The sequence below is a fragment of the Camelus dromedarius genome, chromosome 8 (assembly GCF_036321535.1).
Source record: "Camelus dromedarius isolate mCamDro1 chromosome 8, mCamDro1.pat, whole genome shotgun sequence".
NCBI lineage: Eukaryota > Metazoa > Chordata > Mammalia > Artiodactyla > Camelidae > Camelus > Camelus dromedarius.
In genome coordinates, this window is record NC_087443.1 from 2,209,722 (window position 1) to 2,226,775 (window position 17,054).

At 44.5% G+C, this 17,054-nt stretch overlaps 1 protein-coding gene across 5 annotated transcripts in view; it reads right to left on the reverse strand.

Annotated features, from left to right (window-relative positions):
- MTR (5-methyltetrahydrofolate-homocysteine methyltransferase) overlaps window positions 1–17,054 on the reverse strand; it is an 89,075-nt gene that overhangs the window by 19,826 nt on the left and 52,195 nt on the right. For all 5 annotated transcript variants that reach the window (XR_004139484.2, XM_031460807.2, XM_031460806.2 and 2 more), the window contains exons 21-25: window positions 14,903–15,010; window positions 13,844–13,944; window positions 7,448–7,515; window positions 6,752–6,872; window positions 49–130 (exon numbers count right to left, since the gene is read on the reverse strand). Coding sequence is in view for 4 of the 5 variants with exons in the window: in XM_031460807.2 (XP_031316667.2) it covers window positions 49–130; window positions 6,752–6,872; window positions 7,448–7,515; window positions 13,844–13,944; window positions 14,903–15,010 (480 nt within the window). In the remaining variant the exon portion in view is untranslated. The remainder of the gene's footprint in view (window positions 1–48; window positions 131–6,751; window positions 6,873–7,447; window positions 7,516–13,843; window positions 13,945–14,902; window positions 15,011–17,054) is intronic.

A 17,054-nucleotide genomic window follows, 5' to 3' on the forward strand; every position in this document is an offset into this window, starting at 1 on the left:
GGTTTTGATTCACAACACATGTGAAGTAAGGCAAGGCTCCACACTTACCACCACCACGCTCTTGGATGCGTCCAGGACGTGGATTACAGGCGCACTGTATCTTGGAGCTATTTTAACTGCTGTGTGGGTTCTGAAAAGAGGGGTCAGGAAGAAAAACATATCCATCAGTGCTGACAGTGCCTACACAGCTCTTGTTCAGAACCATTAGAGAGAATGTGTTTCTACAGTGCTTTCCAGAGAAAGATTTCATGGTACTTATAAATACTGAACTTCAGATTTCCCCAGTAAAACAAGAATGACTTTCTGACACCCTAAGATGGGGACGCCGAGGGGAAAAGACATGGATTTTGACCCAAGCTACAAAGACGCCTACAAAAAAACAAGAAAGACTATGTCCTCAGCTCTCCACCAACGGGGTGGCCTGCAACCTTGCACTTGTGAGCAGCCTGTCTGAACTAAGGGAGCCAACCAGCCCGGATGACTGCACTTTGCTGTCATTAAGGTCAAGGGCAGTTTCTTCCTGTGATGAGCTGGGCCACCAACCAGGGGCCCAGGAGAACCAGACATTGGCAGGGGACACAGGGCACCACTCTCCAGCTGCTGTTCCCTATTCCTGGGAGACACCAACACTCCTCGACCCCAAGCCCTTCTTGTCCTTGGAGGAAGGAACCTCGGACCCTAAATAAATTCAACACAAAGTAACACAGAGAAGCAAAAGCAACAACAGTATCTTATCTTAACAATGGCTTCGCCCCAAATTCCTTTTGCCAAAACTGAAAACGTCAGTACTGAGGAAGCAGCACTCTTCAATCCTAAAAATGATCTAATTTTACCAAAAACTTGCCCCCTGCTGAACGTTCATACCAATAGCATAGACTCCTTACCTGCCTTCTCCTTCTAGAACACAACACATCAAGCTGAGGCCCGAGAATGCACACTCTCTCCCCTGCTTGGCTGAGCCAGGGCCCTGAAGCTGGGCAGAAGTGGGACGTCACCACAATTCCAGGGGGAGGGCGGCACCAGGCCCTCACCCAGGACAGGCCATATTTCCAGCTTTTCTCCCCCTTCAGGAAGCAGCAGCTTTCCCCAAGTCAGATGCTTTCATATTCTTAGCCCTCAACTAAAATGTATTTCCTTGGAAAGATGTTCAGAATATGCTATTTTATGAGGAAAAATCAAAGTGGCAAAACAGTATGTTGATATAGTTTTATTTGAAAAACCAAACACCACCACCCTCAACCTGCTGCAACCAGCCAACCTTATATAAGTGTCTGTATATTTAGAAAACACAGAAACAGACCCCGAGGTGCCCGCACTGGTTGCCTGGAGGTCAGAGGTGGGACCGAAGGTGGGAGGGGAGAGACTGAATTTTGCTGTACATCTCTCTGAATTGTCAGACGTGTCCTAGTAAGTGTGGATCACTGAGGCCATTTTTAAAACCAGGAGAACACTGAAGGTGCAGTACCTGTGTGTGTTTTCAGCAGGCCTTATCTAAGGGAAAGCTCTGAAAACTCATTCACGACGAGACAGACAGGAGCACTAACAGCGCCCCCGCCGCTGTCTAAGCGCGTTTCCGCACGTCAACCGGAAGCCAGGGACTAAGGGCACGGCCACCAGAGCCAGCTGTAGGGCTGCGGGACGGAAGTCAGGCCTGAGCCAGGCAGTGCGAGGCACACCTCCTGGACGGCGAGGCCGGGCGCAGTGCCGCGGGAGCGGGCCGTGGCCCTGGAGCAGCCCGACTGGCCCCACCGCCTCCTCAGGACTGCCTCTGCGCCTGCTGTGCGCTTGGGGACCAGAGATCTGAAGGCACTTCGGGTATTCTACAAGGAGGGAAGATTTTCAAACAACAGGAAAAGTTACAAAGAAGAAGTTGCTTCCAGTTTCAAAACAGAACACAAGTCAGACTACGTGTACTGCTGCTTCAGTGGTCAGCAGCCCGAGCACACAAATACACCTCCGTGTTTTTCTGTATGACGTTCCCCCAGGAAACAGTATCTTACGCCTGATGTGACCCCAGTGACGTCTCTTTCAAAGAAAGCCAGTAAAATGTTAAATTTCTAAATCAACATATTTATTAAGCATCCAATCAAGGGTTTTCAGTATAATTCTCGCCACTGTCTCTTTGAGGATCTTCTGGGAAGGGGCAGTGAGAAGAAATGGATGGATTCCACAATTTAAAAAAATAAAACAAAACAAATAAAAGCAAAGTGCTGCTTTCCAACATAAAAACGGCCCAAGCTGGATGAGCACAGGCATGAAATCCGAGCTTGCCTGCCGTCAAGAGCGCTTCCGGTTTCCTTGTGAAATAATCTGACACTGATTCTGCTTTTTCTAAGCTTCCATTTACGTGCACTTCTCCAGCTGGAAGATGTCTTTCTGAAGTCTGCAAACCACTGGCATCTCTCTTCCTGTTCCTACGTACCAAGAACAGAGGGCTAGACACTGAGGCTGAACCCCAAATCCATCTCTGCTAAGTCACTCATCAAAATTTACGATTTAATCAATCACCTCCCATACTTGCTAAATGGACGTGGTAGCGTTAACCTTGGAAGACCTTTCTTTAACACTCTGAAAAGAGTAAGTACTCCAAGCATTTACTTCATATCACGTCCTATCCCAGGATTAAAGTGTTCTACATAAATGCACATGACCAAAACTTAAAGTTTGATGAGAAAAACGAGAAACAGAAGTAAAGATGGTAAAATTGAAATGGAATCAGGAAATTAGCATGTAAAATTCATTCCATGAAATGCTACACACAGGCCTGAGCTCTAAGCTTCCCTGCAGTCTATTCAAAGGGGAAAATAACATCAGTTATGTGATTCAGCACCTTACTTCACAATAAAAAAAGAACAACTCGGAAAATTATCTCCAGCTTTGAGCAATGTGACTTCCTATTGAATTCTCCAACTTAAATTACACAACAGATAATTGAAAAAGACACTTTGCAGTTATTGGCTTTAAACCAGTTAAAAATTAAGAGCTAACTGCCAGACTTGTGCCCTTGAGAAGTTCTGCAGCTAACGTGGTTCCTAGCTTGTGCTATAAAGCCATCTGTATTACAGACAGGACAACACTCAGTCTCCTACTCTCCCACAGCTGCAGGTAAAGAGGGACCCTCCAAGCACATTTCTACCCATATGTGACCCCACGTCTGCATAACCCTTTCAGCCTCTCCAAGGATCCATCCTTAACGCCTCATTTCGAGTGTCTCGGGGGTGCCGTTCTAATTCTATCAGGCTCCCCGCCACAGGCCCCTGAGGTCTGGAAAAGCCATGCTGTTACATTCCCTCAGAGATCTGCTTCCATGAGAACTTGGAAGTCCTGAGCCTCCATCTGCTCAAAAACAGTTAGCAAAGGAAAGAACTGGGCCACTGCCGAGCCCCGGAGAGGTCTGTAGGAGGTAATAGCAAGGGCTTCGGAGACAGTCAAACTCCTCAGTATTTTCTAGCAAAGCTGACACTCCTAGGGCAGATGGCTTCTTACACAGATACAAAAAACACTAACCATAAAGGAAGAAACTGACATATCAGACTTCATGAAAAAGAAAAACTTTCATTACCCAAAATATCACTAAGACAGCAAAACGTAAGAGATGAATCTATTTAAAATACATATTTCTGATAGAGCCTATACCCAATATAAATAAAGAATGCATACAGATTAATAAGAAAAAGGGCAGAATACCTAATTAAAAAAAAACTTAAAAAGCATATCCATATGTCAATATGCACAGGAAAAGGCACTCAACATCATTAGTTAGCAGAGAAATACAAACGAAAACCTTATCAGCCTGTTACTACATACACACTAAAATGGATAAAACTGGAAAGGATGTGGCACTCACAACTGCTGGTGGGAGTATAAATTAATACAGTCGCTTTGGAAACTACTCTGCAGTATCTAATGCAGATGATCACATGCGTACCCTGTGACCCAGCAAGCCTGCTTCGGGGCAGAAACACACACAAAGCAGCGTTCTGTGTAACAGCCCCAAACTGGGAAACCCAAAGTCCACCGCTCGTAGCACCACCGCCCGTAGCGCGGGTAAACATGCCCCAGTGTATTATGCGAGGCAATGTTATATCACAATGGAAAAAAAAGAAACAACTACTGTAACAACGAGTTTGGGCCTCAAAGACACAGCGTTGAGCCAGTCACAGAAGAAGACCCGTAACAGGATTCCACTTATACAAAGCTGAAATGCAGGCAAAGCCGAACTCTGGCAACAGAAGAGACAAGAGCAGCTACTGGAAAGGATGACTTGGGTGGGTGTATCCAGCGAAGTCCCTAGGGTGTCATTAATGTTGTTTTTCTCAGTCTGGAGGTTGTTATGTAAGCGGTTTCATCTTTGCAAACGTCCATCAAGCGGGGGCTCTATGATTTGTACACTCGCTTCTGCATGGCCGCTAGACCTCAGTCACACAGGGCTCAAGGAAGCCCGACTGCAGGTGTGAGACCTTCGCCCACTGTCACCGCTTCAGAATGGAGTCAGAGCGGGGAATTTCACACTGAAGTTCTTGGAGGTTGCATGAGAATCTGTTTTTCAAAGGCTGCTCTAGCACCACAGTGGAGAAGGGGATGGTCACCTGGAAGCTACTGGCTTTTATTTTCTAAATAATTTCTCAAAAATTGCACAGGCATGAACGAGAACAGAACCAGGAAAGCTCACTGAGAAATAAACACTGGAGAGCTGAAGAAAGCCTGGGAGGTCAGAGGACCCAGATTTCTGTCTTCACAGAGGAATACATCACAGTTCCCCCGATGATAAGAGATATTCGGCAACAGCATGAAGATAGTGGGTGATTTTTGATCTGATTAATTTTACCTTCATATACCAGGCTCTAACTGTTAAGAGTCATTTATGCCTAATTTTTTCAGCGATGTATCTTGAGAGGCTAGTCATGTTTCTTCTTCTTTTTTGAGAAACCTCTTTAGTCTGGCAGCTCTTAGTTGGTTAAGAGATATACTAGAATCATTTACTGATCATGCTCCAACTTGCACAAGTAGCACTATGTGGCTTCCTGATACTGAACTTCTGAGTGTAGTGTCCCACCATACAAAATGGTTCTTATTTTGAAACCAGCATCACATTTCCGTAACTCATAAAGCTTTTCATGGTATCTGCTCATTTAAATATTTATTTATCCTATTTTACAACTGTGATTCTACAAAGTCTTTCATTCTGACAGTCATCTGTAGATTCTCCCACCATTCTCTTTACTGAGCTAATGAATATTCACACTATGATCATCAGCTACCCAAGACCATGCTCACTGAAACCCTAGTTATCAACGGCTGGTCACGTCCCTGGAGAACATATCCTGGCAGATAAGCCCTCTGAAAAAACACGCCCAGTTTTCTAATGTGAGCAACAACAGCCACACTACCGAGCCCCTCAGGTATGAAAGCAACTAAACCATGTAGAACACTGACCACGCATGGAAAGGACCCATGCAGATCATGAGTAGAAGGATGGCTAATTCTATGTGCCAATTTGCCTAGGCCACGGTACCCAGTTTTTGGTCAAACAACAATCTAGATGTTTCTGGCAAGGTGTTTTTTAGATGTGATTAACATTTAAGTCAGCGGACTAGGAGTGAAGCAGATTACCCTCCATACTGTGGGTGAGCCGCATCTAACCAATTAAAGACCTTAAGAGAAGAGACCGAGGTCCCCAGAGGAAGAAGGTCTTCTGCCTCCAGACTCAAGACTGCAACAGCAACTCCTACCTGGTCTCCAGTCTGCCGCCCTTCCCTGCAGACTTCAGACCTACCCGCCCCCATAATCACATGAGCCAGTTCCTTAAAATAAATCAAATCCCGCCCCCCTCTGTACCTGCTGTTTAAGGAGATACACACACATCCAACTGATCCTCTTTCCCTGGAGAGCCCTGACTAACACGAATGGCTTGATGTACAGTTGCCTCCAGCACGGCAGGAACCCCAGAATAGCCCTGACCCGGCATCCATCACACTTTGTAGCAGAAAAGCAAACTGCAAGCCAGTGGGACCATCAAGGACAAAGCTCCATCTGGGCACTGCTCTCTGCCAAAGTGAGCTACATAGGGCATAAGGAGTGTGTCATAAAAAGTCTAATACCTGTAATTAACATACCTCTCACCAAGCAATCATTATGATCATGGCCCCAGGAAAAATCTGGCAAACTGAGTAACGATCATGTGACCAACTGGAACTTGCTCTTCTTTAAATTATTTGACCCAAACGTTCCCAAAAGGTTTCCCTTTCAAAAACAACTTCCCAAAGGATCCTTTGATTCTTTGTCTCTAGGTCAGCCTCCTATCTCAACTATTACAAGGTCAGAACTTCTTCAAGAGAACCTGGAATTATTCACTCAGACACCTGCTTTAAGACAGGGAGTGGGCCAAAGTTCAAACAATGGCTCTGTGCCAAGAGGCACAGCTTCTCCACTCAGGTTTACTTCAAGAGGAATAAGCGTTTGTTAGAAGTCTCAGGAACTGGACGGGAGGTGAAAGGATTAAGGAAAAGATGATTGCAAGTCAGAGGAATCCACACACAGGCAGAGGGTGGGGAGATGACAGGAGTTTCTTGCAGCATGCACCCAAATTATGCTGGCTCTTGTCCACGTGAAGACCAGAAAGTTCATATGTTTATATAATAAGAAGCCAACACACTGTGCATAAGGAAAAACTCAGGTTTTATCACTGTTTCTAAACGCTGGCATCTAAGAGAACTTATTGTGAAGCAGAAAGCTCATCGGCATGACCTACCTCGAAGTGGTGGCTCCTCCAATCAGCAACGGGATCTTTATAGCTAACCTCTCCATCTCCTTAGCAACAAAAATCATTTCATCCAGGGAAGGAGTAATGAGTCCTGACAGGCCGATTATATCTATGATTTAACAAAAAAAAAAAAAAAGGACAGTAAGAAGGAAGATGAGACAAAAAGAGGAAAACTCATTTTTAAGACTCCAATAAAGGCCACAAGACAGAACATAAATTCCCAATTTCTAATTCTGAGACTTCTTTTTTGACTGAGGGTTTTCAATTTGCTGTTTGTTTTTGGTAGTAAATGTGATGTGCAACTTAAAAGTTGCAATAATATGCCTGCCACAGTTTGGGGAAGCCATGCAATAAAGCATATGGTCAGCTCATGATTTCCTAGACTCAGCATGTCAGTGTCTGAAGAAACAAAAACGCAAACACACTCAGAGGAAAAAATCCAATACAAAGTGTTCTCTTATGAGAAGCCTGTCCTGTCCCATTCCCCTTCCTCAGAGCTATAACGGAGTCTCACAGTTGCCTGGTCAACCCTCCAACCGCCATTACTAATGACAATGCAGGAGCCCCAGGCAGGGCTGGCACCTGCTTGTCTGAATGTCCCACCCATCCCACGTGAGCTGGGCCATTCCTGTTCACTGACAGACAGACACTGGGGGAAGCGACATTTACTGCAATGCACAGTACCTGCTTTGTGGTCAAGAGCAGCTTTCAGTATCTTATCACAGGGAGTCATGACCCCTAAATCAATAACTCTGGGACACAAAAATGAGAGGTGAGAAAATTAATGAGAACACATTAGCGACAAAGCTAAATGAACATTTTTATTTAGCCACTAAATACTGCTCTAAACTAAACTGGAATCACACTGAAAAGCTCGTCTACCACCACCACCACGCCTGTCACTTATTAGGGACGGACTGTGCGCCAGGGACTGTGCCGAGCTTGTTCAAACAGCTTCGCTGATAGAATTCACTGAGCATATAATTCACCGTTTAAAGCATACAATTCAGTAGTTTTTGGTACAGGACATTATTTTCTAAGCTCTGGTAAAATATATGTAATATATAACTTGCGATTTTAACTATTCTTAAGTGTACAATTCGGTGGCACTAATTGCAGTCGATCACAATATTGTGCAACCATCACCACTTGTTTTCAACTCTTTCATCACCCCAAACAGGAGACCTGTCATCACTCAGCAGTGGTTCCCATCCCCCGCGCCCCCGCCCTGGCATTTGCCTCCTCCGTATATTTATACAAGTGGACTCATGCATTGTTTGTCCTTTTGTGTCTGCTTAGTCGCCGAGCATAATGTCTCCCAGGCACATCCACGCTGCAGCCTGTGTCAGCACTTCCTTCCTCTTACAGGCTGAGTACTACTCCATGCACGCATGTGCCATGCGATGTTTGTTTATACACTCATCCGTCTACAGCAGGCACCTGGGTTGTTTCCACTACACCAAGCTCTCTACATAAGCAATCTCGCTTCATCCTCACAGGAATTCGATGATGGAAACACTACCATGGCCCATTTTTTGGGTTTTCATATATTTACTTCAAGCATTTATCCAAATATTTATATATAGGATGGATTACTATAAATGGGATTATTGCATCAAAGAATAAAAATATTTTTATGATGTTTAATTTATATTTTAAATTTGATTTTGACGTAGGTCTACCAATTAATACTTTTTTTTTAAAATTCTTGAAAACGATTTTAATGAGGAAGGACCCTGAGAAGTGTCGGCCCAGAAGTTAAGCATCCTGTCCAGTCAAACAACTAATAAGTAGCAGGGTTGGAATCTGAACCTGGATCTGACACAAAACCCATCCTCTTAGCACTTAGGCCAATAAGAAGATGCTTGGGAAGCCCATTCAGTAAATATCCATCGCATGTACTACTTTGGAAGCCATCAAGAAGGATAATCAAGAAGAGGTCAGTTCCTGCACACAGAAAGCTGACAATAAGGAACTCTGGTTACCCAAGTCAAGGGAGAGAGAGACTGAACCAGGGAGCAGTTCACCAAGAGAAATGGAGTGAGACTCAAAGGAAGGGCTGACCCTGGAGGGGCACACATGAGGAGGAGGGTGAAACTGGGCAGAAAAAGCCTGGAGCACGCTGAGAGAACAGACTGATACCAAGGAATTTTAACTCGTAGAAGAGATAGCTTTCTGAAACTCAGAACAAACAGGATTTCTGCCCTGGAAAATATTCTATATACTGCTCCTCTATCCTAGATTTATTGAGCACCCATAATGCCAGACATTTTTACGATTTAATTTTATCATGAGTATTTCTTTTAAATATGCTTTTAAAAACTACAGCATGCATTATCACTTATTTCACAATGTCAACAATTCTCAAGTAGGCAAAATAATTTTAAATAAAAAAATCAGTGCTTAAGAACTACTACCAGACATAGTATCGGCAGCTACCAGTAGTAGGTGTTGGACACCGGGGGCAGGGAGGAGCCCTGCTTCTCAATATATACCCTTTCATAGTGTTGGAGTTTTTAGCTTGTTGCCATATTACTTAAAATTTCTAAAAAAAATAACCTAGCACATACGGACCCCTCAGCACGCAGACAGTGTCAGTCAGCGACAGCTATATTCAGGTTTGCCAGCGCCCACCCAGCAGAAGACAAACGCTGTAGGTTTTGATGGCGGGGCACTGCAGGCTGTAACAGGAGCCAGGCGGCACCTTTTTTTTTTTTTTTAGCACATTGAAGAAAAGTCTGATAGCTGGATTTGCTAAACTACAACTAAGCACAGACCACTGCATATAAAACTCAGCGTAGTAGCATACTGCTTAAGACAAAATGGCGTGCATTTCAAAACTGACTTTTCAACATTGTATACCTTTAAAATATTCAATTAAAATCATCAGTGCGATGGCAAGAATTGTCTTGCTCTCAGTTCTTTTTCCTTCTTTCTGCAGTGCATCTCTCAGGAATACTGCGTGCATGCTTGCTCTGAGGAAAAGCAAGACCTCACGGCTGGACAGAAATGGAGGAAGGAGAAAGTTGTGGGGAGGGAGGTCCGAGAGGGAGAAGAGGGCATGTCAATGGCAGCAATCAGTTCAATGTTCAGAACATGAAGTTTGACATTTCTTTAGCTATCCAGACGGAAATCTCAAACAGTCGACTGGATATGTAAGTCTGAAGTCCAGGTGAGAGATATAACTTGGGACTTGTCGCATATTAGATGGTATTAAAAAGTCCCAAGACTATGTGTAAAAGATTAAGAAAAATAAGCTGCCAAAAGCGGGGGAGCAAGCGGAGAGGGAGAAAGCGGGGAGGAGGGGAGAGCGGAGAGATGCAAGAGAAACGCCTTCACGAGACAGGATGAGATGGCCTAAGGCCGTCCAGGCCCTCGTCCCCCAGGGGTGCTCCCTGTACCTGCAGCACCAGCGCCACCTGGGAGCTCGTCAGAAATGCAGAACCTCAGGTCCAGACCTCCTGTAACCAGATCTGACCTTCATCAAGATCCGCAGGTGATCAGAAGGACCATTACAGTCTGAAAAGCACTAGGCAGTGAGGACAGACAGAGAAGAGGTCCAAGGGCTGAGCCCGGACACTCGCCCATTCAGGGGTTGCAGAGAGGGAGGCTCAGCGGTCACTGAGGTAAGAGAGGTCTGCTCACAGTGAGCTAGGGGACTGGGTACAAGTTCAGTTTCCAACTTACTAGGTTGCCTTAGGAAGTCTTGCTGGGAAACAGCCAACTATACCACTGTTTAGAGGGACCTTTCCCACTGCTTTCCTGCACAGAAAATAATATTCATGGCAGCGGGATACACGAAGGAGGCTGCTCACCGCCACGACAACCAGTTGAGGGCTGAGGCTGCCCCTGCCCACCCTAGAAGAAGGGGTTTGGTTTCTCAGCACATCTGAGCTGAAAAACTGCTGGCAAGTTCTACATGAAAACAAAGTATGACAAGTGCTCCAACAGGGCATTTACAGTGTGTCATGGGAGGCAAACTGGGTAACAATCAGAAGCATCCCAGGGAGTGACAGCAGCTGAATTTTGAAAAACTAAGTAGGTGTTAGCTAGATGAAGGCCCAGAATCATGAACAACTGGCCATGGGAACCCTGGCTGAAGGAGGGATCTGAAGGCTGGGTGACACCCATCCCTGTCTTCTGTGGCCGCCGCCATTCTTCCCACCACCCTTCCCACCTTCTCTCCCTTTACTTCGTTCTGCCTCCCCCACACAACTCTCTGCCTCTCTTGGCTTTGCCTTGGTTTCCATCCTGCACTCTGAGCCACACCCCATGTCTATAGGCCTCTTCTTAGACAGATTCTTATATTCTACCACATGAGTCATTAAATAAAATAAAAATGAATATTATGGAATTTTAAAAACTTTACAATCATCTTTCTCAAGTGCTTATAACAGAGCTGTTAACACAAGCATTTAATTCAGAAAAAAATGTAAGATGCATTAAATGCTTTAGCAAAGGCATCCAATCCTATTTGAGAATACATACAGTTTAGAAAATAAAATATTGTAATAGGTAAAGTCCCTTTTGCTCTCCAGAAGGAATGAAAATGGAAAATAAGGCTGGCTTTGCATCTGCACCCACTTCAGGTGCCTCACATTTGCTGTCAGGTGAAGTGAAGTTAAAGGTGGCAGCTTGTTTCTGATCCTGCAATTCACACGTGCCACCACTGGATGGGAGTACCCCACCAGTTTGCAGCCCCAGCGAAGGTTTCCAGCCTGTGGCTAAGGTGTCTGTCAATAGACGAATGATAAAGATGTGATCTATGTACAGGATGGAACCATGAGAAGCCACAGGAAAGAAGGAAATCCTGCCACTGTGAAAACATGGATGAGCCTTGGGGGCATTATGCCAAGTGAGATGAGTCAGACAGAGAAAGACAAATACCCTGCGTGTGCGATGCTTCTGTAGGGAATCTAAGGAAGCCGAACATACAGAAACAGTAGAATTGTGGTTACCAGGGGCTGTGGGGTGGGGAAAAGTCGGTCAAGAGAAGCTTGAGAGTTCTAGAGAGCTAATACACAGCGCTGTGAATACAGTTAGAAGCACTGTATGATCCACTCCAGCGTGCTGAGAGTTGATTCTTATCACTTCATGAGGTTTACTCATCAAGGCAAAGAGGAATGAGAAACTGCATTAGGATTTGGTACTGGATGGTTTGCTAGACTCACTCACTAGCTGGGTGATTCAGCCAAGCATCAGCCTAGCGATGCCCAGCAAAAACACACATCCAAGCACATCAGGCAGATCTTGGGGCCACCCGTCTGCTAGCTGACGTCATAACATTAAACACACCAATACCAAGGGTCCACGTGTAATGAGACACAAGACCCAAACGGGTGTTTGACCTGATAGAAAAAGTCTGCACACTCACTTATTTTTTGTAAAAGAATAAAGTTTCATCAGACGTTTCTCCAGTCACTTACTAGCAGAGTTAAGCAAAAGTTATCTTACTAGCAAAGACAAGCAGACCTTCAGTGCACAAGCTAAAGGAACTGGATGTACTGGGGGAAAGCCTCTGGTCTGATAAGCTGCTTTCACTGCTGACATTCGTCTTCAGCAGCACCCTGGAGAAATGCCACAGCTCTCCCTGGCCTCTTAAAATGTCTTTACTGGAGGGAAAAAAACATTCCTAATATGATTCTCTCAGCTACTTACCCATTCTTCCCAATAAACAATGATAAACACATGACAATGATATCTCAAGGACTGGTTTAGTAAGTTTGCCTTTTCGACAGTTCCTGTCCCATTATCATCGGCTTTTTAGCCTGATAAACAGGAAATTTCTTAAATGGAGAAAAGTTAACTAAATCATTTTGGTGTCTCAGATACAAATGCACAGTATGTAACAGGTGATCTATAAACATTTATAGCTGAACTGAATTTTAACTAATTGTGATGAATGCAAATAGAAACCAACAACACAGGGTTTGAGGTGAGACAACAGTAGAAATGTCATAGACTCCAGGAAGCAAACACCTCATCCAAATACTTACTCTATAGGTAAAATCTCATTAGAAAAACCTCCACTGTAGCTCTAATGTATTAAAAAAAAACATTCCAAGAACAATATTCCTCACTTCCAGGGCGGGAGAGAACCTGAGCCTTCTGACAGTGGGGCGGGCGGGCAGGCAGGCGTGCCAGTGCCTGGGCAGACAGTCAGGGGAGAGGGGGAAGTCCTGATACCTCTCCTCCATCTCCATCTTTCTGAATGGTTCAGAGTTGCATTTACTTAGCCCTGAATGCAGAGGCGGATAAACGTGCTGAAGCAGGGAGGGGGCTGAAAGGCTAACTGGTGTGTGACAGCGGGAAGACGGAACTCTGTGGGGGCACAGCTGTAGCTGCAGTCAGGTCTTCTCTACAGTGAAAACAGCACATTGCAAAGAAGTCCATGACTCAAAAGGACTGCTGGCTGGACGTGGACCAGAGAAGACACAGTTATATTAGGCTTTTCCTTGTAGAGAGTATGTTGAAATGTGAGCAGAACATGCACTTACATGAGCTCTCAAACGGACACAAATGTGTGCTGAATAACTACTCAAGCATAATGAGACACATAAGGGATTTCGCTTGAGCACAGCACTCGACAACCAGATTCATCAATACCAGGAGGCGTGCACGGCTCTGTTCTAAGGCAAAGAGCAAGAGCTGCACAGTCAAGGCTTCTTCTAAAGCTCCATCTGGCCAAGCTCTTGTAAGATCTTGGCTCTAAAACCTGGCAGCTCACCGAGAGTAAAAGGGAATATGCTCCAGGCCGCTGACCGTGGGGTGGAGCCCAGTGTTCTAGCCTCTGGCCTGAAGTCAACTCCCAAGAAAGCTCTTGGTTGTTTTGACTCTGCTTGAATAGTTTTTACTCTACTTTATGTCCTTATTGAACATACAACAGATTAAATAATAACTAACTTATTTCACTTGAGAAGGTATGTTCAATGTAGAAAATTCGAAATCACAGTGAAGAAATTAAATATAACCTCTATCACCTATTGCCATACCCCACCCCTCTCGCCCAATAAAGAATCAGCCTGTTAATGCTTTTATTTAAAAGAAGAAAGGATTTGAAAGGGGTGGGTCTTGACTCACCTGAAATTGTTGCACCCGAGGACCACTCCAACGATGTTCTTGCCTATGTCATGCACGTCCCCCTTGACGGTGGCCAGCACGATGGTGCCTTGGTAAGGGTCCTGGAGAGAAAGTCAAGCAGCTCAGCACTGCTGCGGTCATTTCAGAGCGGACCACCCAGTTCTCTAGAGCCAGACAGGCGTCGGCACAGAAGGCACTTTAATACAACCAAGACGGCCTCCAAGATAGACCTGGAACCCAAATCACATGCTCTGTCAGTAGAAAGGAGGCCCACCTAGTTGGTAGCTCAGGGGGCTTCAACCAAGATCCTGGACTCCATCACCTCAAAGAACAGTGTCAGTTCAGTACAAATAGTCCATAGTGAAAGATCATATCCTTAAGCCCAAAACCTATCTGATAACTGTGTACTGCTGGCAGTAAAGGGGGAGGGAGGAGCTGGAGAGCTGCCCATGTCCCATCACAGCAGGAACAACCACAGCGCCAGCGCAGAGGGACGCCTGGTTACCCTCTACAGCACTGCCGTTCTAGGTAAAGAACAAGGCGTGCAACGCAAGGGGGATTTTTATAAACACTGTATCAGAGCCATTCACACACAGATCAGCCTCAGAACTCAGAGTCACAAGGGCCAAAGCTGATTTACTGTGGTCGTGCAGCCAGCAAGAATGAATCTGAATCCAGGAGTTACCAGCACGTGGAGAATATTCAGTCAAGAGATTTTCCAAAGCCGAACACCATTTCCAGTGTGAGGATCAACCTTGTCTAGCTACAGTGTGAAGCGTGGTACCCGGCACGTAGTAGGAGCTTTGTAAATAGTAAGCAGGTGGCTGAACAAACTGATTTTGTTTGAAAAATTATGTTCCTATTAAAAAGTTCATGAAGCCACATTCAAGGGAAAATCCCAATGTATTCTGTCTGATATTTGGTAGAAGAGCTGGATCTCTTCCTTGTTTCATTTAATGACAAACACAGCCAAGCCCGAAGTATTAGGTCCCCACCCGCACCAGGCAGCCCTGGGGCCAGTTCCTCAGGGAACCGGCGGGCCCAAACGAAATGACTTGCCTCGTCTTCTGCTGTGCCAGTAAGCCCTCTGGTTTCTTCTCTCTCTTTTTCCATGAAGGGGATAAGGTGACCAACAGCCTTCTTCATGACCCGAGCTGACTTTATAACCTGGGAAACACAGAGTCAGGCATCTTTACCCAAACACCCGGATGGTCACTAACGGCCGCTTGTGGAAGGTTCGCACAGACTATCGCATGCTTTGCCCTCAGGGCAGCCTCCCTGGAGCCCGCTTTTGATGCAGGCAGGTAAGGAGTGAGTCCCCTGTGGGGAAAGCCAGTGAGCGGGGCAGAGCAGGAGGAAACAGGGCTGGAGATCCATGCTGCAGTTTCTGCCTTCTGAACTTCTGCAAGGTATTTTTTCTCCATCAAAGGCCCTCCATCATTTCTCCAGGTTCTACATGTTCCTCTAGTATCAAGCTTCTCCTCTGTGAGCCCTTCTCAGTCCCCAGCATTACATTCACTCTTAATTAAGGCTTATGCAAAAAAAAAAAAGGGGGGGGGCTTTTTAAAGCCTACATAATGGGGAAAATTTTGCAAATTATATACTAGCTATGGGATTGATATCAAAAATATATAAAGAACTAACACAATTTAATAACAAAAATCCAAACATTCTTACTGAAAAGTGGGCAGAAGAACCAAAAAGACATTTTTTCCAAAGAGGACATCAAAATGGCCAACAGGCACAAGAAAAGGTGCTCAACATCACTAACCATCAAGGGAATACAAGTAAAACCCATAATGAGGTATCACCTCACACCTGTTAGAACGGCCATTGCTAAGAAGACAAGAAACAACAGGTGCTGGTGAGAACGTGCTGAAAAGGGAAATCACACAAGTTCATGGGAATGTAAATTAATCCACCTGCATAGAAAACAATATGGAAGTTATTCAGAAAATTATAAGCAGGTCTACCACATGGTCCAGCAATTCCACTTCTGGGTATAAACTCAAAGGAAGCGAAAACAGAATTTTGTTAAGATATATGCACAGCCATGTTTATCACAGCATTATTTACAATAGCCAAGATTTAGAAACAACCCCAATGCCCATCAACAGATGAATGGATAAAAAAAGATGTGGTGTATAGATATATACACAATGGAATATTGTGCAGCCAGGATAAAGGAGGATATCCTGCCATGTGCAAAAAACATGGATGGGCCTTGAGCACACTAAGCAAAATAAATCAGACAGAGAAAGACAAGTGCTGTATGATATCACGTATATGTGGAATCTAAAAAAGCCAAACCTGTAAAACAAAACAAAACAAAACAAAATAGAATAAAACAGTGGTTACCAAGGGATGGGGGAAAAAAAGATAAGACTGATGGTATTTAAGGGTACAAACTTGGAACAAGTAAATAAGCCAAAGAGATCTAATGCACATTATAATGAATACAGACAATAATACATTATAGTGATGTAGTGCGATAAATACTGCTTTTATGGCAATCATACTACAATATATATAAATGTATCACTGTACATCACATTTGCAAAATGTAACATGTCAAATTTGTTAAATAAGTAGAAAAAATGAACAGGGACTTTCATAAAATTCATCAATGTATGCTAAAACTCATGAGTAGAAGTAGGGTGAGAAACAGGATATTCGCACCACCTCACAGTTCCTCCCTACAAGTTAGTTTCTAGTGGAGGAACGTAGTTGCCACCGTTAGCCAAATGACCGGACGTGGTATCACCAGGAAGGAGACACAGCAACACTGATGGGCCTCCTGACACGACCCACTGAGAAGGGCACAGCAACTCTGTGTAATTCCCTCCAGAAATGAGAAAACATCAGACAACATCTAGCTGAGAGACAGTCTACCGTTATCAGACTGTACCGCACTCTTCAAAAGTCAAGGTCATCAGGAAGGACTCAGGAAATGTTAGAGAAGGCAGGATAAAAGCAATGTGGGATTGTGGGACAAAAAGAGAACAGTGGTGGAAATACTGGTGAAATCTGAGTAAGGTTTCCAGTTGTCAGTGTTATACCAATGTTAATTTTCTGATAACCAGACTAAGATCAAGCAAAAATGTTAACATTAGGGGAAGAAGTTGAGTGAGGGATATATGGACACTCTGAAACTACAGCTGCAACTTGTCTGTAAGTCTAAAGCTAACTGAAAAACAAAAAGTGAAATAAT